The sequence below is a fragment of the Pempheris klunzingeri genome, chromosome 23 (genome assembly GCF_042242105.1).
Source record: "Pempheris klunzingeri isolate RE-2024b chromosome 23, fPemKlu1.hap1, whole genome shotgun sequence".
Classification (NCBI taxonomy): Eukaryota; Metazoa; Chordata; class Actinopteri; order Acropomatiformes; family Pempheridae; genus Pempheris; species Pempheris klunzingeri.
This window is the reverse complement of record NC_092034.1, coordinates 3,150,653-3,178,546: the sequence shown is the minus strand read 5'-3', so window position 1 is coordinate 3,178,546 and position 27,894 is coordinate 3,150,653. Positions and strand designations below refer to the sequence as shown.

The following is a 27,894-nucleotide window of genomic DNA, read 5'->3' as shown; positions in this document are numbered from 1 at the left end:
GACCTGACAGCACGTTATACCCTCAAAACACAACTTAATATATATCTTAACTTAAACGTGTTCAAGAAGGAAAAACACATCAGACTTTACATTACAGTTGACCTTATTATTCAAAGAGGTGGAGCTGAAACGCTTCTTTGTGTCCACGTACAACTAACAACTGAAATCCAGCTGTATCTTATCTTTAAGATGACATTTAGTTTAGAGCAGGGGTGTCCACACTTCTTTCACTGAGGGCCACATACAGAAAAACATACAAAGGGCTGGGCCACTCACTAGAAGTGAGCTATGCTGCTAACTTTAATCCACTAGAGGTGATGTATATCTCCTCACCTCTAGTGGACTAAAGTTGCCAAAATCAATCAAATGCTTGATAACTGAACAACAACAACACCAACATCAGCATCAGAGAGGGAAGCTTGAAATAGTCTGTGCTAGAGCCCCGGTGCTCACATCAACAGCCTTACCTCCACTTTCTTGCCCCTCGGTAGAAATGAAAATTGGACCATGAGCCGCAGTTGGCCCGCAGGCCGGAGTTTGGACACCCCTGGTTTAGGGTATTACACAAACGTGCTCCCCTGACTGCACTTAGGACAAAACCCAATTTTAGCCATTACAGAGCCTTGCTTATCGGACCGTCTCCACCCAAACAACTCAGGACTGTGTGCACTTTATTCACATTAACACTGATCTGGCCTTGTACTTCTGTGACCTGAGCCTCCCCAGATTGAGCAATCCCTCCCAAACTGGGAGAAACACATGCCTTTTGCTTTCTCACTGTTTGTAGACACTTTTAGACACTGTTCATGAGCCCCTTTAGATTAAGACTGATTAAAGTTATTGGTAAGTTATACTTTTTCCCTGTAGTTCCCCCCCCCCCCCCCCCCCCCCCCATACAAGGTGATTAGACTATGTTATTTCCATGACACATTAAAGACACTTTCCATAGAATAGCATTTGTATTTGGCACATGTGTAGAACATATTCAGGCTTGTTGATCTGACAGAAAACCAAAGTAAAACAGCCAGTACTTCTGCCTCATTGAAGGGGTGTGTGTGAGCACACAGGTTTCTGCTATCGCTCTTCTTCTACGCACTAATGTACATATAAAAAAGATAAAATATGCAATATAAAAATTCACACTTGAGTTTACAACAAAGATTTTTGTCCAGGTGAACAGACTTCATTTACAAGTAAAGGTAAGACCATGCACACACTGCAGTCTGTACTGTTATTTGTATTGAGGGAGTATAAATTGTGTGTAAAGTGTCTACAAACATTACATTGGTGACAAACGGTGAGAAAGCAAAAGGCATGTGTTTATCCCAGTTCATTATGTTTTTTTTTTTTTTACTTTTCCTCATGACAGGTGAGGCTCTGCCTTACCTTGGATGATGGGTAAGAATACTCTGTGAATGACCGTCTGTACATATACTGAGCTGTGAGTTACCTGTGCAGGGTGCTGTAGTGCTCCAGTATGGCAGCTGCTTTGTCTCCAGACAAGCCGCTAATCTGCATCAACTGTCTGGCAAACACTTCTTTCACTGTCTGACACTGGGAGAGAAAAGAGACAAGCAGAGATTCATATATTCAGAGCTGTGACGCTGCATTTGAGAAGTGAAACAGATCGAGGTCCCACTGTAGAAGCAAGGAAAATTAAGTTGTTGCACGCAATTTTGGAATCAGCATGTTATCACTGTCTTTAATGTATCATGGAAATAAAGTCTAAGCACCTTGTATGGGGGGGGGGCACCCTTTTACTACAGGGAAAAAGTGTAACTTACCAATAACTTTAATCAGTCTTAATCTAAAGGAGCTCATGAACAGTCACCAATTTCTTTATGCACACAAACCACCACAACAGATTCTTTAACAAGGCTTTATTGATGACTTCTATGCACCAAGTATGTTATCAACTGCATAAATGAATGTAAAACCCAACATGCATAAATGATTAAGGATAAACATAAATGAATACATGAATGATAAAATCAAAATGGCAGATAACTGATTGATTGGTTTAAACAGGATTTTGCAAAAACCTTCCTAGACTATAGGAAAGGGAACACAGCTGTGTATATGTGGTCAATAACAGACAAGCGGCCAACTAGCTATTGTTGTATTAAATGCAGTTTACACTCAAACATTAACCTGACACATGACATGTTAATTATGGCGCCACGTGTTTGAGGTCAACACGCTACAGGTATGTCAGTTACGTCGCCTACAAACATTTCGGCCTGGCATTGTAGTTTCAGTTACTTCCAAGACAATCCTGGCCCGGCGCTGTAAACTCTCCCTGAAGGCCTCACGCATGTACTCAGCTGAAGTGTCAACGGGAACTATAATCTGTGCCAGAGTGGTGGATTGTCCGCTACGGCGTGGCACGTTCCACTGGATCTGCAGGTTGTAATACTGCTGATTATTCCTGTTAATCAATCCCTGTAGGTCAATGCGAAGGTTATCTGATGTGATCAAGTTGGATCTGCCCTGGTTGCCTAAGCCCTGGTTGTCCCACTGGTTTATTAAATCTAATGCTTCGTTGCGTAACCTATTGTTAGGTTCTAATATGTGTTGCTGAGCATCTTCTGCTGTGAAAGTGGTCACTCTTCTCTGGTTGTTGTCCTCCTTAGTACAGATCACCTGTCTTGCGTTAGGTTTTCTATTGGGTTGCCGTTTGCTGCGGCGTGGCTCAGAATACCTGCATTCTCCAGGAAGGATAACTCCACAGTAACCATAGCTGTCTTTTGTGAAGCACCAGTTGTAGCTGTAGCCATGGGTTTCACACTTGTGATCTGGGCGACAGTCCTCACCTTTGTAGGTGACGTCTGGTAGAGGTGAGCAGTAGTCCCAGCCATTTTGAGTGTGGCACCAGAAGTATTCTTTAGACTTATCATACTGACATTCATCAATGCATTCTTTGAGCTCATAAGTTTGATGAATCATTGCCTTTGGCTCCACTCGTCCACAGTAGTCCCAGCCTCCTCCCTCCAAGTAACACCAGAAGTACTTTTGTCCACTTTTGTCACAGGGATAATCACTGTGACAGACTTGGCCTTTAGAAGCAACATTCTTTCTTGTTGAGCAGTAATCCCACCCCATGTTGGTGTGGCACCAGTTGTACCCAGAACCTCGCTTGTCACAGCCATCATAACACGGCACATCATACTCGGAGGCGTAATGCACTGAGTCCTCTACCACATCTCCACAGTATCCCCAGTTTGATGCTGTTTGACACCAGTAGTAGCCATAGCCATGCTTCTGACAGCAGTCAATGCACTCATATCCGCGGTAGTCCACGTCCTTCTTAGGTGAGCAGTATTGCAGTGCTTCTTTGCCGTCTGTCTTGAGTACTGTGCACTGGTACTCGGTGCCATGAACCTGACAGTCGCCAGAGCATTTTGTCCCAAGGTGGCTGAAGTGCATTTGTCCAGAGATGGGCCATGGTGAGAAGAATAGGATCCAAGTGAGTGACAGTGTGAAGAGTCTCCTTTGATTTGCCATTTCAGCTTTGGACTGGAGAGAGGATAGGAGAGGAAAAAGAAGAGAGTTTTAAATAAGACACCGTATTCAGTCTGTGAGTTTCATGCTTCACTGGGAAAAGTGCCTCATTTTAACCTGCACTTATTTATTGGTGCATTTTTTCTTTCTGTTGTTTTTTCTTTATGAAATTGGGCCTTCTTCAAATCACTATTTTCTTTTCAATTATTTCACCTTTAACAGAAGTTAATGTGTTGAAGAGGCAGCTCAGTGTTTGTAAGATGATAGTGGTGATAGTGGTGAACCCTCACAAACAGGATGAAAGCCAGAGATATTGAGGTGTAAAGCATGACGGAGAAATGAGCAGCATAACCTGATAACCTCACTCTGGGTGCACCCCAAGTCTCTTAATCGCATACAAGTTTGCCTCACCTGCGTCTTTTCCTGCCATCTTAGTACCTGTCAGCGGGATTGCATGGAGAGACGCAAGGAGAGGAGAAATGAGGAAATATCTTGGTAAAGAAATGTCTGTCAAGCTTTATCCAGTCAATGTGTATGTGTGTGTTTTTTTATTGAGAGTTAAGCCTCCCAGTTCTCCCACAATATGATTAACAATACTTTTAGGGTCACTAAAGCAAAGTAGCCAGGTTTTGGGTGCATGATGACAGTGGAGTTTGCCTGGCATCTTTTGATTCATTTGCTAGTGTTTACTCAGGGAATACAGACTGTGAGTGTCAAAACATGGCAGCACTTATGCTTAAGCTTCTTGCTTTTATTTCTTATCTTGCTGTCTTTGTAGCTTGTGTCCCCTGGAGAGGTAGGGCAGTCAGTGAGTAGCAATGTTTAGTGCATGAGCGCTCAGAGGTTTGAGGAAGTTTCCTCAAGAATCAATGCTCTTTTCTACACTTCAAGTAGCCTGAAGTAAGAGCTGTATTCAAACATAGAGATCACAATAGAGAGAAAAAGCGTGCATCTTAAGATAAAGTGTGCACTTTTAGAAAAATAAAAGTTTGAGATTCCCTTATTCTTCTTTTTTGTTGAAACTCAATTTCCCATCTTAACAGTATCAGACAGTTTTTATAATAAACAATGTTAGTATTTCGTAACAACACATCTACAACTACTACAAGACTACTTTATATATATATATATGTATATACACATATTCAATTTCAAACTGAACCTGATTGAATACTTGATCAACACTACTTGTGTCTAAAAAAGCAGCCTTATTTTACTCCCATACCAGCACAAACTTGTCTCCTTACAGTCAAATGCTTTATAAAAATCAACTAAAAAGCAAAAGATGGACTCGTAGAAATCATTTAAAATTATTTAACAAAGTTAACATTGTGTACTTACAATGGAAACGTGTCTGCTCCTCTGAAGCACTGCTGCACTTTCACACAGAATATGTTGTTGCTGAGAGTCTGAGAGAGAAACGCCCCCAGATCTTTGCTCATTTACAGGATTCAGGACAGAAGATTTCTTAGAAGTGAAACTACTCTTGCCTGGCGCTGGAGAAGCCTTTATGATCAGGAGAAAAAAGGTTGATACGGATGTAGAAAAGTTATGTTGATCATTCTTCTTCTACAGAGAGTTGAATGTGTGCTCTGATAGTTACCGTCTTAATGACTGATACAAAATTGTCGGACAGAACGTTGAGTTTTATGGCAACAACTGAAGATTATTAGGCTTGTGCCATGAGCTACCATGTCAAATCAGTTTATCCAGTCTTCAACTCAAGTCTATCTACTTATCTACCATCTACATATATCAAATTGATTTTAAAAAAAACTGTTAGAGGATAGAATAAGAAAAAGAGGATCATTTGGTGCTGCAGATAGTCGGCTGGATCCTTACAGACTAATGTTTATTCAGGACATTTTTCCAACTAAACAAGTTTTGTGCAAAAACTACTTTTCTACTCAAAACACATCCCTCTTTCTGACGTTTTTGTGTGGGTCCAAGTAGGAGAGTATAATATGTGTAGTGTTTGCTGCCTGGCAACAGTACTGCATACTTTCTTGTAAGCAGCGGTTAAATTTGGATTTGCTGAATCTTTCAGTTCTCTCAGTGCATTGAGGACCTGCCCAAAAACGCAGGCTTGTTGTAGCACAGAGGTGCCCCACAGGAGCACACAGCCAGGGTGTAACGCAAGTGTGCCCAATTTAAATGCAATAGTAATGCTATGCTAATTATGCCCAGTTAGAGTTTGTTACCAGTCCTTAAAAGGGGAGAAGTGTGCTGCTTTCTCAGCCTGTTGCTGAACCAGGCTGGAGGAAAGGTGTGGTTCTTTGTCCTTGCCGTGTGGCTGCAGGCTGGAGGAATCTGGTCGCTCCTTTGGACTTCGTGTCGCTGCCATGAAGAAGGTGGTCTGCTCTGGTACAGGCCACACTGAGGCAGAGAGGTCAGACAGAGAGCGTCTCTCCTCTTCAGGAGAGAGGTGGGAAAGAGGATCTCTCCTCTTCAGGAGAGGCGTCGGAAAAGAGTTCAGTGAAGGAGTCCTTTGTTCCACAGACAAAGAAACATGTAGTTTTCACCATGTGGTGAGGCCCAACATCAGCTGGCTCAAGACTTAACAGCAGCAGTCACATTTGGTGAACACTATGTACCACCTGATTTTACTGTGGGAAGTGCTGTTGACTCAGAGCAAGAAGGGTCCAGGTCAGAATCTGCTTGCTGGCAGGTTGGCGATTTGAGCCTGGAGCCTTTCTGTGTGGGGTTTGTATGTTCTCCTGGTGGTTGCGTGGGTTCTTCAGGTACTCTGGCTTCCTCCAACAATCCAAATACATGCAGGTTAGGTTAACTGGTGACTCTAACTTGTCCGTAGGTGTGCGTGTGAGCATGAGTGGTTGTCTGTGTCTATGTGTTGGCCTGCCCAAATTGCTCCCATGTGAATGTGTGTAAAAGATAATTCTGCAATGCTTTGAGTGGTCAAAAAGACTAGAAAGGTGGTATTCAAGTACAGTGCATATGCAAGTTGCTACATCACCAAAAAATCTTAAACATCGCATTTCAACACCCTACATCATCATCACAGCAAATTTTGATGCATGTAATTGTTTGGCTGCAATTGAAATAATTTAAGTGAGAAAGACGGACACAAAAAGCATATTTCCTAAGAAAAATTATGAATGATTAGAATAAAAAGTTATTAAGAAAAATGATTTCTGCGAAATCATTTCTGCAGAAACAGGAAGGAAAAAGTGCTGATGAGATGAACTGAAAGGACACAGATGACGGGGAAAAAAGGAAGTACCTAAATCAAAATAGAACGTTGTTTTGCAAGTTCATCAAACTATGATGAATAATTCCTGGTAGTCGTCCAGAGCTGCTGACCTGACAGCACGTTATACCCTCAAAACACAACTTAAAAGATAAACAAACCTCTCAGAAGGGAGTGAAGAACACCTTCACATCACCTGATAAACATTTTCTTCCACATGAAAATGTTGCTGTAAATTTAGCTTTGTCTCATACTTGCAGGTGCACGTGATCCAATATCATCCAAAAAGTCTTTTTCTATATCTCAACCAAAACACGCTCAGGAAGGAAACACACATCAGACTTTTACATTAAAGTTTCACTGAACAAACATCATTCATCTCCAATGCAAAGTTATTCAAATAGGTGGAGCTGAAGCGCTTCTTTGTGTCCACGTCCAACTAAAAACTTCTCTCAAAGCTATTTGGACAAAAAAGGATAAGATTCCAACTTTATGTAAGTTTTCATGGCAGAACCAGAAACCATGAAGACAGTGCATTTGATAGAATTCTTGTTTTTGACGCTCTTGGGTCAAATATACAGTGACTCCACTGCCCAGGATCATCAGCAAGACAAAGGAAACCACAGCTGGGTAATTCACCTGATAGCACAAGTCAAACAGAGATGACAGATACTCTGACCGCTTTGCATTGAGAGACCATTTTAAACCAACAAGAATGCCGGACCTCGCCACTGACAAGGAAAACTAGTACTAGTTTGTGCAAGCAAAGAAAAACACTTTCTTAGTCGTAACATGTTGTTCAGACATTTTCTTAAACTGACCTTTCATTCAACAGTTTACATAATGTAGGCTACAAATAATCCTTCTTCAGTGTCTTGCATTACTAGACTACAATCCATTCAATTCCCCCTCGAGTCCAAGAGGATGTGCGTCCCAATGGCTTCATAGCTACACAATAATGCAGACCCCACTTAGTCGAGTTGCTGTACTTTAGCACTGCTTGTTCCCTCACAAAATGGAAATTAATCAAATGACTAAAACCAGCTGACATGCAGTGAACCACTGGATCTTTAGCACGGTCGGTAATCCACTCGCCAGTCTGGTGTTACTTTTGATACACCTCTTATACAAGGTATCAGAATGGAGAAAAATGGATTTGATCTCTCACCATTTGCATTAAAAACCAAGAGAATGCAAAATAAACTTTATTTATGAGGTCTAAGTTTGTGAAATTCTTCAAAGAGGTAGCACTATTTTACAGTAATCAAAATATAGCAGCATCTCTACATTTACACAAGCATGCAAATGAGCATAATGTATTCACACTGTGAGGTGAGTGAGCTTGAGTTTGTATCCATCAAAGAGACAGAAAGTCTCTCTGTGGTGTGGAATAGTGTTGATCAGTGAGAGTGCACATCTATGACAGTGCTCCTTGAGAACAGTATAGCTGGTAAACTGTTCTGCTCAGAGCTGGTCCCAGGTTTCTGCAAGGAGATAAATAAATAAAGCATGAACCAGCTGCACGTATCCCTGGTACTAATAATGATAATAATACGGAGTTCTTGTGAAACATTTCATCTTACTCAGAGTGTTTTGTTTCTCAGTTTATCCCATGAGTGTATTCAGGGTTTGTTTTGTATTTAAAAAAGGCCTGAATCATCATTGGAACATGCTCGGAGAAAATATTAAGCAAAGTAACCTCTACAAACCTTTTTAGCTTCCCATATCGGATGGAAGAGAGGAGTTTCTCTTTCTCTGCTTCACTTGCACACTGTTCATAAGCCGTCAGAAGACTGAGATTGACAGAGAGGAGAGAGGCAGAATTATTTATTTATTATTTTTTTTAAATCTTTGATATTAAGCTGCTGTATTTTCTTACTGCTGCAACATTTCCAGACAGTCTGGTCTTAAAGAAGTGAGAACATGTGTGTATTAGTGTATATGCACACCCATCACATCCCAGTTCTTGTAAAGCATTTAGTATAGAGTATTACACAAACATGCTCCCCTGACTACACTTTGGAAAAAACCCAATTTGATCCATTACAGAGCCGTGCTTACGGGACCGTCTCCACCCAAACAACATTAACACTGAACTGGCCTTGCACTTCTGTGACAAAGACACATGATTTGACACATGAGGTCCTAAAGACCCAGCCTCTTAATCAGTTTCTGCCCATATTCCAGTTTGGATGTGAGCTCAGGGACGTGCGGTCAGGGGAGGCAGAGCCTACATTTGACCCTTTCCTGTAAAATGACAGGGAAAGTGAGTCAGAGGCCAGCTGAGCCTCCCCAGATTGTGTAATCCCCTCCCAAACTGGGGTAAACACATGCCTTTTGCTTTCTCACTGTTTGTAGACACTTTTATTATAGGCCATCACTTTCCATAGAATAGGTATTGTATTTCACATATGTGTAGAACATATTCAGGCAGCCAGTACCTCAGTGAAGGGGGCGTGTGTGAGCCCACACATGATTAATATAACACATAAAATATGCAATATAAAACTTCACACTTGACCCTGCCTAGTTTACAACAAAGACTTTTGTCCAGGTGAACAGACTTCATTTACAAGTAAAGGTAAGACCATGCACACACTGCAGTATGTACTTTTATTTGTATTGAATGAGTATAAATTGTGGAAATGTGATGGCAAACTCAGAACACACAGAGGGTGCAGAGCAAATGTGCTCTTTTTCTGAGCCTCTATAAATTTAACGCTTGGCCAAATAAGTCCCTTATCTATGTGTGTGTAAAGTGTCTACAAACATTGCATTGGTGACAAACAGTGAGAAAGCAAAATGCATGTGTTTATCCCAGTTTGGGAGGGATTGCACAATCTGGCCTCACTTTCCCTGTAATCTCACAGGTAATGTTCAAATTTAGCTAAAAAAAAAATTATTCAAATTATTGGAATCGTACAGAAATGACATTTATTGCACAGGTCAGTTAACAAATATTATTTGTTTGTTATTGTATCGTTATTTGTTTTTTTTTTTACTTTTCCTGATGAGATGATGGGTAAGAATACTCTGTGAATGACCGTCTGTACATATACTGAGCTGTGAGTTACCTGTGCAGGGTGCTGTAGTGCTCCAGTATGGCAGCTGCTTTGTCTCCAGACAAGCCGCTAATCTGCATCAACTGTCTGGCAAACACTTCTTTCACTGTCTGACACTGGGAGAGAAAAGAGGCAAGCAGAGATTCATATATTCAGAGCTGTGACGCTGCATTTGAGAAGTGAAACATTTTGTTTTTGCTGGTTAGAAACAGGTGACAGGACATGCATTTGGTGGGACTGTACAAACACACACCTTGTTTTTGATTGCACCGTGGTTGAACTCGGCAAAGGAAATGAGAGAGCGGTAAGGGCTCCCTCTCTCCTCCTCATCATCATCACTCCCTCCATCACCCTCCAGCTCTCTGGAGCGACAGAGCAGCGTACAGTTCTAAGATTAAAAAGGATGAAACAAAGTGGAGCACACGTAGCAGTTAAGGAGCGTTGTAACAATGAAAGAGATCATTAAACTTAATATTGGTGATGATTTTACAAACAAATATTGTTTTGTAATGACCATTAACACACACACTGTAGTTCTGCTGCCCCAGATTCTCACTAGAACACCAAATGTGTATTAATCCGCTGCTGAAAATAGTCCCAAAGAAAAGCACTGTTTGCCCCTGTAGGTATCCCCTACAGTGGGATGAGAAAATGAGCGTTTCACCTGGTACAGTTTGGTCAGGTATCTCGTCATGACGGTGAGGTAGGCCGCCGACTCCCTCACATCCTGCACTCTCTTCACAAAGAAGCCATCTACCACCTGACACACAGTGCACAGGGCTTTCACATAAACACGCAAACAAGTTGACGATCTAAAAGTTTTCCTACAGATAATTTTGAACAATATAAATTACATTATAAGGATTCAAAATTAGGGTGAAATACATACAGTCAATAACACATTTACGTCCAGCAAATATCTGCTATATTTTGCTTATTTACAAACATGTATGTTAATTCCATCATACAGGACCTGCGTTCAGTCAGTAATGTTCAATAACGTGTAAGTGTACGAGCTCGCACCTGCGTGTTGACGATGGCCTGCTGTAGTGTAGTTTCAGGTAAACTCAGGTGGGAGGCAGCCGACCCGCACTCCTCCACCAGATAGATGGGCCTTCGAAGACCACACCTCTTCAGTCGAAACTGATGCAGGACAGAAAGGAAGAGGGGAAGTTAAACTGATAATTGTGGGATTTGTCACCATTCTTCACATTTTACAGATGAACTGACTTGTAAAAAGGAAGAATATGCACCACATAACAACCTTCTGTTCCCTGAAGCGTCCATCGATGATGCTGCCACACAGGTCGTCCATCCTCTTCCTCTCAATGACGTAATCAAGTACGAGCTCCCTGCCTGCAGGGGCTCGCAACTGACCTGGAGAGAGAGGAAGAACAGACAGAATGAGATTATAATGCCTTCTCATTTTAGAGAGCTGGTGGGCAATTTATACTCCAAGTGGTGAAGTATATAACCTGAGCAACGAGCTGCATTGGCTTCCTCTTTGTTTTGGAATTTAGTTGATTACTTCAAAAGCCTGAAACGGTCATAGGTTTCTGATCTTCCTTAACTTTACCTCTAATTTCTGACAAGAAAATGTTAAAAGCATTAAAAGTTCAAACAAGCAAATGTGTGGCAAACACCCCTTTAGTATCAGAACAAGGTTAAAACAGTTTAAAGATCCGGCTGTATATTTACTTCTCTTTTTTAGTGCTTATTACAACTCCATAGTTTTACGTATAGTTCTAAGTTATTCTGTTTGAACAGTCACTGATTTAAGTGTATCATAATTCATGTGCATCTATTCTAAAATAAACTGTAAAACATGACATGCTCAAGAAAAACCTTCACACTGGAGGAAAAAAAAAAAAAAAGAAGTGGACTAGAAAACATGAGTTGAAAAGGCTCGACAAACTGTACAAACACGCTCGATGACACAATCCTTGACAGGAACTTCTATATTAAGCTGTGGCCCCTCATGACCTCAGGATGTGTCACACTCTTCAGCGGTTCCTCCACAAGGTTTCCAGTGATGCCGCCCCTCTGAGAGCTGAACGCACGGTCAAAAATGTGTTGTCTTTACGAGTGTATTACCTGGAACAGGTGCAACCTTTTCTCGAGCAACCCACAGGAAGTCTCCAACGTTTAGCTTCCTGACGTCAAAGTTCACTCCGTTCCTCTGAAGCTCTTTGACCAGCTCCTGCTTACGGTGGTGGCTGCCGCTGCGCAAACAAGTCAGCACGTTGTGAAACATACACATAGACCGTCAGAATGAGGAGATGGATTTATAAACGGACTAAATTCTGCATAAATTCAACGCAGATTCAGAAACTATAATTGCAAAGTAGTTCTTTGGTTGACACAGATATCCAGACAGCTCTCTTACCCAGTTGTTTCAATAAAGTCAACACAGAGTAAAATGTCATAGGTCCCAGGAAGAAGACATCCTCCGTTTGGCTTTCTGCTTGTTGTCAGTGAATTATGGGGTTTTTCCAAAGGACCAATCTCATCAACCTCATTCCTCGGCTGGGCCACACAGGTCGACGCCCCTGCAGGGCTGTGAAGAGACGACGATCCCTTTAGTTCCAGCAGGAAAAGAGACGAACACCTCGCTTATTTAATGTAAACTCACCGTCTTCTGTCTTCATCCTTCTCTTCTTCATCATCATCACTACAAGTGAGGTCCACAACCCCCGGACCACTTTCCTCGTCCTCCTCTCCATCACTTCCACCCCCCTCTGGGCCGTCTTTAGTCCCTCTGTCTGCTGACTCCAGCCGCTCTGCCAAAGCCAGACCCTGTTCAGTCAGCGAATACCTGCGCGAGGAGGGAGAATGAGGATGATCTCAAATGACAATCGTGGACAGGAACAACATCACTGTGGATACCTGAAATGTTCTTTTTGACTAGGAAGAGTTTAAATACAAATATCAGCAATATATATGCAGTGCAGCTATTTAATGTTAGACTTGCTTGCCATGTGTGTGTGTAGGTACCTTGCAGGGTTGTGTGTCTTTATCACAAAGTTCTTCTGAATCAGAGTGCTCACTGAAGACCAGGCCGTGTACTTGCTGCCTAAATCTGGCTACAGACAGACAGACAAAGTGAAGGAGGGAAACAAGAAGACATATAGAGAGAGATCAACGCCAGGGGTTAACATTTATGTATTTAACAACATGAGCAAAAGGGACAGGTTGGGTACGTTGTCTTATAAACAACATCTGACTTACGGCAGTGAAAGACTTGTCACAGAGATGCTGAGCTGCAGCTTGTAGCTCCATCTTAAACATATAACCTTTACTACCTGGGATCTAAAAAGAGAGAGAGAAATGGCGATAACATTTGATTAGTGAAGCCATGGTGCAATACCTGCAAATATTTCAACTAAGTGGGGAAAGGGGAACCTGCGACTGTCTGTAAAGGGTGAGCAGCACAGCGTAACCCCCCGACCTCTTCTGTGGCACGTACTCCCTCTTCTTCTTCCTCCTCCTCTCTCCTCCTTCCCCTTCGTCTTTCCCCTGATCCCCGGCTGCATTCTTCTACAAGGAAAGATGGAACAGGGTGGAAGATCACGCAATAAGCACTTTAAATAAGTATTTTTAAAATGTGTGTCTTCTTTAGGCGCGGTCCTGAATAGTCAATTATTTCCAAGGTGCCTGATTCGACTGCCACATCTCACAGGTGAATCGTTGCTGTGGCATGACAATGTGGTTATGAAACAAAAGATTATCCCATTCATGTGTTTGTTTGACTAACGCTCAGGTATTTGGTCAAAAAATATGGTTTGTTTTGATGTAATGCCGCCCAGCCCTAAGCAGATTATACCTCATCACAGTTTTCAGGAATATTGCAAAGAACTCTCTGTGAATAACTCTGTTTAGAAATTGTGTTTTTAGTGTTCTGTGTAAATTGTGTCTTTGTGAAGTGTGACAAACACTCACTCCCTATTTACCTTTCTGGAGGGAGCCAGGCTGTTGTTGTCTGGTCTGCCAGGAGGGGGCGCTCCTTCCGGGAGAGAGTGAATAGGAGTATCTGAACCTGGAGAAGAAAGAGTGAGAAGTGAAGACAACTGGTGTAACTGCTTATGTAAAGGGAAGATAATTTAAGAGTACCTTGTCTTACAGCTCTACAGCTTCAAACTAATTAAATTCTGTTGTTTTTGCTGTTTTTCTTCTGATCCGACTGGTTAATTCTGCGGTCTTCTAGCTTACTATCATGCTTTATGAACTCTTTTTACCGCTTTTCCAAAGTCATATCTGTGCAACAGCAATCTCAGGTATAATTCAGTCCATCTGTTCATCCACCCACGTGCTTCTTACCGTTCTCTCTATAGTATCGTTGCAGTTTTTCATCCAGTATTTTACAGATGCCGTCTCCAAAGTTCTGGAGGATTTTTGCTTCTTTGGCGTTTTGTAGCGGTAACGGATACTTATTCAAAGAACTGATGGCCTGGGAAAGAACAGAGAAGAAGATAACTGATGATTTGTTTCCGTCTTTTAAAATCTTCAGTTTCTTGGCTGCACTTTTAGTCTTGTGTTCAGTATAAAATACGCCGGTGAACTGTTCAATATAGATAGATAGTTAGATAGAAATACTTTATTGATCCTCAGGGGGAAATTCTGGTGTTACAATAGCAGTATAGAAAGTGACCACTACTATGAATACAAACAAATAAGCAAAAAGAAAAATGTACAAATTTGTTGTAAGTTGTAAGGTAATAAATAACTAAATAAAAAGGTAAATAAATACTAAATGTAATCTACGCTATAAAAACGTAAATATGCAGAGTACATGCCAATACAGAAGTAAAATAAATTATAAAAAAGAAATGAGTAAATGTGCAAAACAACAAACCATAGTGCAAGTTTTTAAGTACAGTAGTAACATGTTAATGTTAAATGGCAGAGGGTGCTGAGAGCTCTCTGCCATATTAGGACTGTCAACTGAACTGTAGAAGCATATTGGCAAAGATAAAAATGAGTTCATGAACATTGATTTGTGTTCCCAAATCAAACAGGGGTGTCCACATACTTTAGACATTTTAATACTGCAGCTCTATTTTATTTTAGCTTCTCTGTTTTTTATTTTCTGCACAGCTGCTTCCCCTCTCAGTGAGAAACTGACCATGCTTTCAAAACAGAGCTGGAAACTAAAGTGTGATCGGTGGAGCAGGACTCAGCAGACCCCCCTCCCTTCACCTTCTGGTAGGTGTACTGGATCTTCAGTCCCTTTTCTCTCGCCTCGTCCCGGAGCTCCGTGAGCCACTTGAGGAACAGCGGGTTGGGGCAGGAGGGCAGGGCGCGTTTCCGACCCAACCGGACCGGCTCGGAAGCTGGCATCCCCTACTAACACACCCAGGAACGAACAAAACGCTGAAAGAAAACCACAAAACACAACAAGGTGCAGCAAACAAATGTGTCCCACAGCTTAAGCTAACTCAAGCTAGTAGCTAGCTAGTTAGCTCTGTGCCCCGTACGAACGTTTTGGCCAACACATTTATTTCCAAATGTAAAAGTAACAAACAATATGTGTGGAGATATCTGGAAGAAAATATGTGAGCTGTGACGCTTCTGTGCCTGAAAATGCGGCTCACCTGTGGCTGGTGAGTTAGCAGGAGTCCTTGGCGCCTTCAAATCAAACAGGACAGCGCACTTCCTTGTTGACAGCAGTCACGTGACCGGAAGAAGAAGAAGAAGAAAGGGCAAGAAGCCAATTAAGTGAGCAGTGACATCTAGTGGCCAAACTAGTGATTTAAAATAAGTAAATATGCAGTTGTGATCAAAATTATTGATTTTTCCAAAGTACGTTTTTTTTTTAAATTTGACAAACTGTTAGTGCTCAATGAATCACTCAAACAAGACCAGTTTAAATGGCTCAACACAACTAACATTACAGGTGGTTCAAGGATTCAAGGAACTTTATTTGTCATACCAACACACGTTTACACACGGGGTCCCGTTTTAAGCCAAGATAAATATCAAACAACAAATAAAATATGGAGAATAGAAGTCTTGTATAAAATAAAAATAGAAGTACTTGGGGCAGGTAGGTGTGTGGGGTGGGGGCGTGGGATCTACAGAGCGTTCAGAGAGTTCAGCTGTTCTTCAGCCTGGTGGTCTTGCTCTGGATGCTCCGCAGCCGCCTGCCCGAGGGGAGAGGGTCGAAGAGAGTGTGTGCAGGGTGGGTGGGGTCCTTCATGATGCAGATGGCCCTTTTCTTGCATCTGCTAGTGTAAATGTCCGTGGAGGTGGGTAGGCCGCTCCCCACAATCCTCTGTGCAGCCTTCACCACCCTCTGCAGAGCCTTCCTGTCTGCAGCAGAGCAGCTGCAGAGCCACACACTGATGCTTGGTTTCTCAAAAGTCAACACAAAATGCCACTTCAACTTCAACCTGAACAGAATCCCTCATAAAAAACATTCATTTGTTGCACCTGATGTAGCCAATCAAGGGCCTCATTTGTTCACGCTGACGTTTGCTTGCATGTTAGAAATATGTCAAAAGATTGTCCTAAAAGTTAAGAGAGGAGGTGATTGCCTTGCACAAACAAGGAGAAGGATAAAAAAGATTGGCAAAGGCACTGAATGTTTTCTGGAGATGCTGTTGGAAGCAAAGGTCGCAAGTTCAAAGCTAAATTCCTTTGCAATGCTTAAGTCTTAGCTTTCTAAAAGTATTCTGACTTTTATTCATAAATTGGAGTCAAAATGACTCACTGTTAGTTAACTGTTAGGACCGTTATCTGGCTGTTACCTGAATTCATGTCCAGGTGTCCTCAGGCTGAAGGGAGTTTGCAGGAATCCTTCAACAAGACCCGACAGAGACCAAGAATCCAGCCTCACCCTCACAACCACAGCCTCTCTCATTCTTCCTCACACAGTCAGAGAGCAAACACAGAAGCATAATTAGTGCAGAACAGACATCTTCATGCACTGACCAAGTTTAAACAGGCATAAAAGCAAATTTCACTCATATTTTTGAATTCATATGAAACATTGTTGCTGAGGCCATAAAGTAAAACGAGGAAACAGAAATCCAGACATATTTATTAACTATTTATCTCACAGAAAATAGTCCTTTAGAGGAGGGAAAGACGTGTGTGTGTGTGATCGTTTAGTACTGAACACATTTCCCTATGTGAACACATGAATGTACAGCTCTAAATATATACCAGGAACTCATACCAAGAATTCTTTTTGTGCCTTTAGCGACGTTTTCTGTCAACATTGGGCTGCTGTAACGAAACCATCGCTTTGCTTATCTCGGCAATCCATGCAGATGTATGCGTGAAAAAGGATTTATTGTTACGTGCACCTGTTGATGTGAGGAAATACACTTGGTTACCAGATCACTGGGTCCACTTAACTTAAACTGATGCAGCAGCCCTATGATCAAGCCTCCCTTGAACCGTGTTACACTGTTTGGGTGTTTCTATTATTTTGTCCACCCCGTTTATTTCAATGATGGTGGGCTGAATGACAGAAGAGCAACGGGGAATTTTACAGCAGATTAGTCCATCAACCAGCTTGAGTCATTCAATGAATCTAAAGGACTTTTTCACATTGAACACTGGGGGACTATTTCTTGGCCTGGAGTTTCTGCTGGTGGCAACCAGATGGTGGCGACGGTTGCTGGTTCGATCCCCGGCTCCTATGAGTCAGCATGTCAAAGTGTCTGGACCCCATCTTGCTCCTGAAGTATGGCTTCAATGTGTGAATGTGCGTGAAACAATAGTTTCCTCCAACTTAGATTCCTCCTGAATGAATGACGTGTGAATGAGGGTGTGATGTAAAAGCACTTTGAGTGGTCGAAATGAGTAGAAAGGCGCCATTTACGAGGATAAAACTGTTTTCGGAGTTCAGCAACAAGATAAAACTTGTGAGTTTGTCAGCGTTAGAGGTGCTGGTGGGTTTATTTTTTGTCATGTCTTTAAGCAATAGTCATACTCGCCGTTTCACCCCGTGTGCTGCGCTGAACTGTACAGCAGCTAATTAAGTGTCTTCGTGTTTACTGTACAGACACGAACCAGAAACATTTCCACCAGAGCGGACACCCTCATGGGCTCTCACATGTCCGATTAACCTCAGCAAGGATTCTTTCTACGAGTATGAATTGCTCTGTCTTTGACTCAGTTACGCTGAGAGAGAGAATCATTCACCTATTTTCTTTGAGTGCACTTCAACGGCCTTCAGCCACATCGCCTGTTAACCACTTATGAAGCAGAACGCATCGATAATGTTGTGGCAAAAATGAAAATACATACTTGTGTAATATATTACTCCCTTTAATGAACACAGAACTTTTTCTTTTTCACTGTACAGAGAAGCCCACAGGTAATATTCACATGCAATGGAAACGAAGAAAAAGACAAGTTAATGAGCTCATCCACATCACACAATCCCATGTAAAAATATATATACTAATCAAAGTCACACTTGGCCTTGTTTGGTGCATTATTTCATTTATCCTTGCTATATAAGGATACCCAAATCCATGCACGACTACATTCACACACACACACACACACACACACACACACACACACACATATACATATGTTTATATTCTTCACTGCTATGATCTTGCATCACTTCACCTATATGTCCATCACTAAACACATCCATCCTTCATTCATCCCCCCTGAGTTTTCAAAGCTCCACACTCCCCTCCCCTCTACTGCTCTGCCGATCCTGTGGTATCATCACTATCAGCTCCTTGCGGAGAGCCTGGTGCTGATCCTCCTACTGACCCTCCCTCTCTTCCTCCTCCTCCTCCTCCTCCTCCTCCTCCTCCTGCTCTCCTGGCAGCCTTCCCTTTCAGCAGGTGACTGTCGGGGTGAAGCGAGTGGAGGTGGACTACCAGCTCGTCCTGAGTTCCCGCCGTGTGGCCGCACTCCTCGCAGACGTACAGCTTGTTGCGCCGCTCCTTGTAGGCGTACTTCAGGGTGACGCTGTGGATCTTCTTCATGTGGGACTCCAGGGAGCAGCGCTGGGTGAACGCCTTGTCGCAGAGGTTGCACTTGTAGGGACGAACTCCTGAGTGAAAATATGAAAAATGTCATGAGCTTTCTTGCTCTAAACCTCTACATTCATGCAAGTGTGTGTGTAAGCGTAAAAGTGTGCAGCTACCTGTGTGTGTGCGTACGTGTCTCTTGAGGTCAAAGGTGTCGTTGAAGCCTTTGCCACAGAAGCTGCACAGGTGTCTCTTGGTCTCGTTGTGACACTTGATATGTCTGTTTAACATCCGCTGGTACTGGAAGGTCTTCTGGCAAATCTGCATGCAGCAGCAAAACAATCAGGACCATTTCACATGACTTATATTTAAACATCCCAGAGGCTTTAACCTGTTGTTAAAACGAACATATGCACGTTGCACATCAAATGAAACAGGACAAACTCGGCTACAAGCTCATGTGAACCATTTTTACCTAAACCAAACACAACTGCAACACCAAGCAAACTAACGACCACATATGGAAATCATCATTGCGCCACGTAACGAAACATTTTCGCCGCTACCGGTATGTAGCTTCATGCTAGACACACAAACGAGGTGTCGTATGAAAGCGGAGACTCCATGGCGCTATATGACCAACACTCAGTTTTATGACACCATGGCCATAAATTATGTCTTACCTTTGCTGCGTTGTGCTATTGTATAAATAGACCTTGTGGTTGTAGAGATATGTCCTATTAACTTTGGGCATGGACTTTTCGAGCAGAGGCCCGAAATAGAGGCTAGGGCTCAACAGGTTAAACATTAAAGGAGCCCTCTGGAGTTTTCTTGTGAACAAAAGATATGCTTACATTAGGGTTGGGCAATTGGACAAATATATTGGCTATTGACAACCGGCCTGTCGTTAAATGGCTGATTTAATGGTCTACTTCTCTCACAAGTGTACTTAAGTCTTAATGTTACAAATGAAGGGGTTTAACTATATTTATACATCATCAGTCAGTCAGTGCAAGGCAATCCTGTGTTTTACCTGACTTATGATACGTTTTTTGGTTTGGAGTTACTGTGCAGGCATCACCTTTTCCCTTAATGATGTAATGATCCTTAAAGCTAAAATACATATTTCCTGTGGGCATAATTCAAATAAAACAGTGCACCTGGTGTAATATAACAATTACAATATATGCTTTGTTACTTGGAATTAAAACATTCTGGATTTCGTACCTGGCACACAAACACCCCCGTTGACGAACTCTGACTTTGACCTGTTGATCTGGTCACCATGGAGACCACTTCCAGGGGGGCAGGGGTTGTCGCCAAGGCAACTGGCATCACAGTGGCGTGTGGAGTCAGGGATGGTGGGGTGGGAATGAGAGGATGCGTAGAGTGCGTAGAATCTGGCTGTAACTCGCCCGTAGTTACCTATAGTGGAGAGAGAGTGGAGAAGAAATGACATGATTATTATATTTGAAATTAAATACAGTAGTAAGGCTTTTGTAATACTAATTTTCACTAAGCTGCAGTTAAACTATACTGTTATTGTAACACTGTGCTTTAAATGCTCATTTTTAGAGGAAGAAACAACCCAAACTTCTCTGCAGGCCAAATTTATATTTAGCTTCTGTCCTCACCTTTATTTTGGACCGGATGTACGTGGAGGCGCCCTGCGACCTCCTCCTGATGTCTGACCTCTCCTCCGGTGCAGCCGCCGGGCTCTGCGGACGGCCCAGCATCGTGCTGGACGGCAGCTCGGCGTGCGCTTGTGTGTCAGAGAGAGGGTGTTTGGTGAGGCAGAGTGGTGCCGTCTCGGCGGGGCTGGCCTCAGCTTCCATCATCAGGGCGGACGAAGGGAAGATGCAGACTGGGGGGAGAGAGGGGAAGTTTCGGTGTCACTTTGGATGTCGCTTCTTAAACCGGCAATAATTTTTTTGTCTCGTGTTTCTCGCCACCAAACTAATGTTTTTGGTCTCTACCAACTCCTGAGATAATACAGTTACAAGCTGGCGGTCTAACTAAACAGATCACTGAGTTGCATTATGGGAAATGTAGGATCCAGTGCTTTTGGGGATAAACCTATTACTAGAGATTCAAAGTCATAATGTTTCAGCATCTGTAGCTTCAATTTTTGATCGTTCTTTTTTTTTTTTTTTTTTAATCGGTCTCTTAAAGAGTCCACAAACTTTACGATAAGGCAACAATTAATCGCTGAACTGCTCCTTCAAAAGAGAATCTGATAATCAGATCAATAACTGAGCTTCTGTGGGGATGCTCACTGGTTTATACAGCAGCATGCCACATCTTAAGCACTGGTAATTTAAGAAAATGAATGAAAAGCATGTCTTTACATACACCTACATATACTTTACTTTGTTATGATGTTGATGCTGCACATCTGATGTATAGATTCAAATAAAGGCTAAAAAGACACACAAAAAAAAACCTCTGGTAGAAAAGGAGGACAGAGGGCGGCAGAGGAAGAGAAAGAGGAGAACCCAGGTAGAGATTTCTTGTACTATTGAATTTCACAATGAGCAGCCAGCCTGCTCCACTTCTTATTTGCACAATCTCTCAATTAGCAAACATACAGGAATATGGGTCTGTATTTTTTGTGTGTGGGTGTGGGTGTGCACATGTTTGGCCCATTGTTTAGTGCAACTTATTTTAGACACTACAACACACAGACCCACAATCACACACACACACACACACACACACACACACACACACACACACACACACATTACCGTTGCAGTTAGACTTGTCTGACCAGACAGTCTTGCAACACCAGCTCTGTACCTTCCTCAAACAATCCACCTCCGCAAGGGTGGATGTCTCTCTATGGGTGTGTATGAGCACAAAATAACAAAACACCACTCAGAGAGGGAGACAGAGAGAGATGTCGGCTCATTCAAACTATTGAGCCTCCAACATGCAGGTGTGTGTGCATATCTTTGTGTGTGTTCAGGTTGCCCAAAGGCAGGTGTGGTCCAGCTCAGCAAAGACAACGAATCAATTGACTCTGCAGGGCCTCGGTCAGATAAAACTCAAATGTAAATGCAAATGAAACTCCACAGTGAGCCCCGGAGATGAAAAGACATAATCAGCGATCTGTAAACCAGCAGAGTTAACGGTGCGCTGAGTGACAGCTCTGTGAACGCTTCAGCAGCTGGTTCTGTATGAGATATCGCTCACAGAGCCTCTGTGGATATCACTAATCATTTTACTGTGACTTGGGCTGGGTATAATTGGAATTCTTTGATATCAATACTTTGCCTAAATGAAATACAGCTCAAAGTGTGGCAAGATTGCAATTTAACAAATAACTGTTTGGTCCAGCTAACAGTCCAAAACCTGAAGATTTCCGATCTCCACTTATATAAAAACTGTGTAAAATGGCAAATCCTCACATTTTGGGAACTAGAAATAGCTTCATCGAAATTGACATAAGTTTTTAAAATAAATTTTTTGACCCGTGATATCTCAAATGCAATGAACGACATGGTGGCAGGCAGGCATCGAGCATTTAATTTTGGCTTTAGTGTGACAAAAATACATTGTACAAAAAGGGAAGCAGAATTTGGGAACTCATTTCAAGATTTATTCAAGTTTATTTAACCGGTTAAATGGCCAGATCAGAACAGCAGGATACATTTCTCATAGATTATTCCTGTGTGGTGGTAGTTTCTGTGGTGACGGCTGCTGGCTGGATATGTAATCTCATTTTGTATTGTTTGTTCATCCCCCCCCCCCATTCATTCAATGAATGAAGTGTGTTTGTGCTTGGGTGAGAGTGTGTGTGTTTGGAAGGGGGTTAAAAATGCTCCGACTGTTCCCTGAGAGCACTTCTTTAATATTATCTTTTAATCCATTTCACGTCAACAAATGGTAGATAACTTTCTCATACACAGGGTGTGTGTGAGTGTGTGTGTGTGTGTGTTTGCTAAAGGCGTACTGTCTGCAGCAGTAGGCTGTCAGTAGGGTCCGTTACATTTCCTCCCATCCAATAAACATTAACCTTGCAGCAGCATTAGGATAGATCAATAGTGGAAACCCTTGTTATAAACACAAAGTAGGGCAGAACACATAAATTGGCTGGCAGATTATTATGGGCTGCCATTAAATTATCCCAGAATTGTTTTGGACATTTTGGGAAATACACTTGTTTGCTTTCTTGCCCAAAGTTTGATGAGAAAACTGATACCGCTCTCATGTTTGTGTGATAAAAATAAAACGAGGCTACAGCCAGCAGCTGGTTAGCTTAGCTTAGCATAAAGACTGGAAATAAGTGGAAACAGCTAGCCTGGCTCTGTCCAAGGGTAAAAAAAAAAATCTGCCTACCAGCACCTCTAAAGCTCACAAATGAGAAGTGCCAGTTGCTTAATATGTACAAAATGTGTTAAAACGACAGGTTGAGGTCTCTGCCGTCATGACAAAACTACAAAAAAAAAACATAAAGCCTGAAACTGTCTGCCACATAACTGCACAATATCGTTTTGGTATCAAACTTCTCATCTAACTCTTAGCAATACACTCATTTCCCAAAATGCCCAACTATTCCTTTAATAACCACAGTAAAGGTAAACTCTTCAAAAGTTCTGTTTATGTTATGCAGTTATGTTGAAATTTAAAAAGCAAACAAAAATTACACTATTAGATTTTTAGATTTTGAAAATAGATGAGGAAATTATCTCAAAAATCCAGAGTTGTTTGGGCTTTGAACTCACCAGTTTGTCGTCTCTATATATCCTCTAGTTGTACTAAAGCATAAAAAACATGTTTAACTTTTAGATTTTAAAGATGGAAGAATTAAACTGTTTTAATCTTGGACTTTGTTTCTTTATATTTTTTATTTTTTCATCTGTCTGAAAATCAATTACAACAGCAAATTTTTCATTTTCAATTATTCACATTCTGTTTTTGTCCTACACTGACCTCAATTCTTTTATTGTATTGATAATGTCTTGAGGTAAGGGGAGGGTTTATAAACTAAACAGAGGCTGATGTGGAGCTGATGATCCAGCAGAAACAGGCCCAGGCACATGTTTGCGGGTTTGGAGATATAAATAAACTCCTGTACACACCTAGTAACACACAGAAAACAGTCGAAACTGATGGCACATGGCCTCACATAAAAGTATTCAACATGGCTGTTTCTGAGGGCAATTATCATACCTGTGTGTGTGTGTGTGTGTGTGTGTGTGTGTGCGTGCATACACACGCCAGGCCGGTAAGTCAAGTAACGGCACATACCACATACTTAAGCTGAGACCGTTGCTGGGTTTGGCGAGACCGACTGTTAACTGTGCGTAATTACGCACCGACATTAAGTTCTTTTACCTCTTGGGTTTGGGTTCTCATGGCAAATTGGCTATTTTTACAAATAAAAATAACTTTTCTATAACTGATTCTCACTTTGGGTGTTGTTTGAGCTCAATAATGACTAAAAGTTATAGTTAACGAAAAGTTAACACAATTTCTACTATATAAGTAAAAGTGTTGGTTTTCTGTGCGTAAAATTTGTTTCCAAAAGCTTCACATGTGCTGTTGACGAATCCAGAAATGCCCGTATGCTTGTATTAAGATTATTAAATGTTACTTGTCAGGATTTTTTGGGTTGTTTGCTCTTTTTTAGATGCGTTTAAAAACCACCTGAAATTTAGTGGCGGTTCTGTTCATCCAAGTGTTCCGGTTCCAAACACCAGAGAGGATGTAAAAGTCAATGATTAAAAGGTAACGGTGGCTGGGTGTGGAGGAAGGACACTCAAAGAGAGGGGGGAGGGTGTGGGAGACAGAGAGAGAGGTTTAGGGTGTAGTCCGTTACTTGTTATCTGATACCAACGTGGTCTTACAATAAAAAACTCTGCCGATGGCAACAATGGGGATTGTTCTCCAGACGACACTGAGAAAGAGTTGTTGAGACAGAGGTGGACTCCCTTAACTCGCCATTTAAATGTAAATCCGGAGGTAGTCACAGCAGAACTGAGGCTGAGACGTCAAAGTCAGTTGTGACAGTTAACACATGTCAGATCTTGTTGGGACACACAGTCCAGAAAACGTTATAGTCGATGGAAAAGGCCCTGAATTAAATCAATAACATCATCGTGTGAGTGGGCCACTGGTCCACATCATTCAGAAGACACGCGTGTTTGTTTTAATTTAAGGATGTGGTGACTGCTTGGTTTAGTTTTAAAAACATCTGTAAAAAATCATCCTCATCAAGGCCCAACAGATGATCCCACAATCACAGCAGCAGCGAATTCAAATTTAAACCCAATCCCAGAAAATAAAAAATAAAAAAGTGAGTGTGCAGTCAGAAGGCTTCAGCTTTTCACAGGCCTGTAGAAGTCAGTGCAGTGCGGAGCTGCACAAGGAACAAGGCTGCAAGCAGGGGCTGAAGGTCGACATGTGAAAAGCAACGGGCCTATTTAATATGTTGTTAGGCCGCAGAACACAGCGAGCTGGTCAATGACTGATGTGGGAATAAAAGTGCACTCGTACTTTTGTAGCCTGCATATTAAACATTATAATTAGAGAATATTTTCATGATATGAACAAGTAAGATTTGATGTGAGCTTTAAATAAGATGCAAACTAAACATTAAAATGGTGGTTAAACAGGCCGAAAGACGAAAATACGCAACTTGAGCCTACAAGCAGGAACTCCTCTCTCCCTCCTCACTGCCCGCTGTGTTTCCCGTTATTCGGTGGCCCCGGACTGCAGCCGCCCGTTACAATCACAGCCCGACCTCCACACCCACCCCCGACCCGCCACCCTGACATTCCTGGTGGACTCAAGAGCAAATGAAATCCACAATTCCGTGCGTAAAGGCACCCAAAGACGCGCCCAGACCCGCCGCCGACGTTTTGTTCGCCCTTTTTTTAAAAAAAACAAACCAAATATGGCTCATTACAGCAGCGTGGACTCACCTGGGATGTAGACGTCCCCTCGCTCATGATCAGGGAGTTCACTCCAGTTCCGCTTTCCCGGCGAAACATTGGCTTTTTTCACCAGAAAGGCCCTCGGCATGTTTGGTTACAATCCAGAAGCCGCTTTTCGCGACGCAAAGTCAGTTATCAAAGCAGGAAACTCCAAAGTTGGAAGAAAAAAAAATGGAAGGTGTCGGTCCTCTCTTCTTCCCCTTGCACCTTTCTTCTCGTCTCGTAAACTGTGTGTCGCTATTATCTCGCTTCCCCCCCTTCCTCACACACCTGATTTTCTCTCCAGCTCTGGAGCAGAAACGGTAGAAAAGTCTTTCCGCGTTGGGACAGGTGAGTCCGCTCAGGTGTGCAGCCCGGACAGGTAAAGTCGAAAATCTGCCACAGCGGCCTGAAATAACGGGAGTGTGTGTGCGTGGGTGGGAGAGAGAACAGCCAGGGCAGATTGTATCCTGATCACACACTCACACACTCACACACAGTCGACAGAGGTGGGTCAAAAAGGAGCACAGGTACTCATTTGAAAAGCAGGAAACAGACGCCAGCGCGCATGCGCGTCAGAAATAACGGTGACAACAAGCTGGAGGGAGACTGGGTTAGGCCTCCGTATACCTGCCCAACCGGTTTACCCCTCCTTTCTCGCTCTCCGCCTCAGTCTTTCCTCTCTTTCTTCACCTCTCCTCCATTCCGCTTTAAGGCGGTTGAAATGACAAATAGAAATGTTGGGGACTAGAGAGTGTGTGTGGGGGGGGGCTGAGGGGCAGCTGGAGAACATGGACACACTGGGGCACACTGCATGGACACAGCAGTCAAAGGGCTGGTGAGGTTTGAACCCCCTTAAGTGCACCCCCCATAAGTTAAACAGACTAAATGGAGCTCAAGGAACACGTTTCTGAACTGATTTAGGAGATTCCACCCCTACTGTCCAAGATCTGAAGTTTGAAATATGTCACAGCATTATTTTTTTAAAGCTGTTTCAACTTTTTCCTAAAATATGGTCAGGATGAGCTAACTGTAATCTAGGACAGTTACATTCTTTGAAAGTCCCCTTTTAACAACAAAAACAAGCGATTTAAAATCAGCTAGTTAACACAAATGGACTCCGTCACATCGTCACATGACCGCACCAGGCTGTTTTTAAAGCTGCTCCACCTGTGTCACCTTCTTGTGGGCTACAAACCTCCAGAGCAGAGCAGAGCACAGTTCGCCTCATCTGGACCGATATTTTTAGACAACAGGCAGCAGGTGGATCGAGGGTTTGGACTTTTGTTTGACTGAGTGATGACGGTGCCTGAATCAGCATTTCAGCAGGAATAAGTGCAGTAGGCCTCCCTGCACACGAATTCACCATCCATCTAAAATATAAGCTTTAAATGAATACAACAATGTAGGTTGTGGAGATCATTACATCAGCTTATCTCATGTACACATGATTAGAGGCATTTATACCATCAGGGAAGTTTCATTCTTCCTTCACTATTTGTTTGCATATGATTTTATTTCTTTTTAGACTGTTTAACTTTGGCAGTGAATATCTTCTGTCCAGTGGGTGCACGTGGCCTCACAGAGGGATGTCTGTGCAGGTCATTCACCTAACGATCGCGTGCAGCTTCTGTAACTATGCAGATATTCACTGATTAAAAACAACAATAAAGCTACGGCATCTGTCAGTGAGCCTCTGCAAGTGAGTGCACGAGGTAATACACATAACTAATAACTACTAACACAACTAAACTCATGGAGTAAAATCAGGCCAACGTGGAACAGATACTGAACCATAAATCATTAAGGATTTCTATCAGATGGTCATGTCCCAGTGTATAGACACTGCAGTGTAATAGCTGCAGTATCGTAGTAGTTAATTCAGTGTAATATTACAGCTAAAAACACAAATACAGGCCTGCAGGTGTGTAAATGACCCATTCAGAGAGCATTATTTGCCCCACCTTTCCCCCCCTGCTGTGCTTGTTTACAACCCCCTCCTGCTTCTTCACTGTTCTCTTGTCTTTTTAATTAACTCCACACACACACACACACACACACACACACCATCCACTAAATTAAATCTCTTGAAACACCTGAAACCTAAACGTGATAACAAACAGGAGGAGGCAGAAGTGCAACAAATATTTAATTGAATGCATGCATGCTTTTCTCAGCGTTAACTCTCAGCATCCATCTTTTAACTTTTATTTTTACAGAAAGCAGCCAAAGTATCGTTCATCCCTACAAACTGACAC

General features: G+C 42.3%; 3 protein-coding genes across 3 annotated transcripts; all 3 read right to left on the bottom strand.

The window, feature by feature from the left end:
* Positions 1–1,865: 1,865 nt before the first annotated feature.
* Positions 1,866–4,880, bottom strand: LOC139222826 (uncharacterized). Its single transcript, XM_070854707.1, has 2 exons — positions 4,843–4,880; positions 1,866–3,516 (listed from the first exon to the last, which is right to left on the bottom strand). Exon 2 carries the CDS (start codon positions 3,502–3,504, stop codon positions 2,212–2,214), a length of 1,293 nt encoding a protein of 430 aa, XP_070710808.1. The 5' UTR covers positions 3,505–3,516; positions 4,843–4,880; the 3' UTR covers positions 1,866–2,211.
* Positions 4,881–7,959: 3,079 nt separating this feature from the next.
* Positions 7,960–15,394, bottom strand: mus81 (MUS81 structure-specific endonuclease subunit). The gene is made up of 17 exons (XM_070854746.1): positions 15,363–15,394; positions 14,968–15,114; positions 14,089–14,218; positions 13,722–13,807; positions 13,174–13,308; positions 13,000–13,080; positions 12,766–12,854; positions 12,404–12,586; positions 12,158–12,328; positions 11,866–11,993; positions 11,036–11,148; positions 10,795–10,914; positions 10,436–10,531; positions 10,025–10,159; positions 9,784–9,887; positions 8,419–8,502; positions 7,960–8,193 (listed from the first exon to the last, which is right to left on the bottom strand). The coding sequence occupies exons 2-17, from the start codon at positions 15,106–15,108 to the stop codon at positions 8,127–8,129; spliced, it is 1,863 nt and encodes a 620-aa protein (XP_070710847.1). The 5' UTR covers positions 15,109–15,114; positions 15,363–15,394; the 3' UTR covers positions 7,960–8,126.
* A 2,668-nt stretch (positions 15,395–18,062) lies between these two features.
* On the bottom strand, positions 18,063–26,118 carry ovol1a (ovo-like zinc finger 1a). The gene is made up of 5 exons (XM_070854828.1): positions 25,646–26,118; positions 20,351–20,580; positions 19,944–20,141; positions 18,893–19,037; positions 18,063–18,799 (listed from the first exon to the last, which is right to left on the bottom strand). Exons 1-5 carry the CDS (start codon positions 25,743–25,745, stop codon positions 18,438–18,440), a joined length of 1,035 nt encoding a protein of 344 aa, XP_070710929.1. The 5' UTR covers positions 25,746–26,118; the 3' UTR covers positions 18,063–18,437.
* Between the last annotated feature and the right edge of the window lie 1,776 nt (positions 26,119–27,894).

What these genes read in the sequence shown, in the direction of transcription:
- LOC139222826 (XM_070854707.1), bottom strand. Translation starts at nt 3,504, where the DNA reads ATGGCAAATCAAAGGAGACTCTTCACACTGTCACTCACTTGGATCCTA.
- mus81 (XM_070854746.1), bottom strand. Translation starts at nt 15,108, where the DNA reads ATGCCAGCTTCCGAGCCGGTCCGGTTGGGTCGGAAACGCGCCCTGCCC. An exon ending in AAGGATGAAGACAGAAGACG is followed by an intron (nt 12,329 to 12,403) that starts GTGAGTTTACAT and finishes GTCTCTTCACAG; the next exon opens with CCCTGCAGGGGCGTCGACCT. An exon ending in GACTTTATTGAAACAACTGG is followed by an intron (nt 11,994 to 12,157) that starts GTAAGAGAGCTG and finishes TTGTTTGCGCAG; the next exon opens with CGGCAGCCACCACCGTAAGC.
- ovol1a (XM_070854828.1), bottom strand. Translation starts at nt 25,745, where the DNA reads ATGCCGAGGGCCTTTCTGGTGAAAAAAGCCAATGTTTCGCCGGGAAAG. An exon ending in AGGGGACGTCTACATCCCAG is followed by an intron (nt 20,581 to 25,645) that starts GTGAGTCCACGC and finishes CTCTCCCCCCAG; the next exon opens with TCTGCATCTTCCCTTCGTCC. An exon ending in ACACGTACGCACACACACAG is followed by an intron (nt 18,800 to 18,892) that starts GTAGCTGCACAC and finishes ATTTTCACTCAG; the next exon opens with GAGTTCGTCCCTACAAGTGC.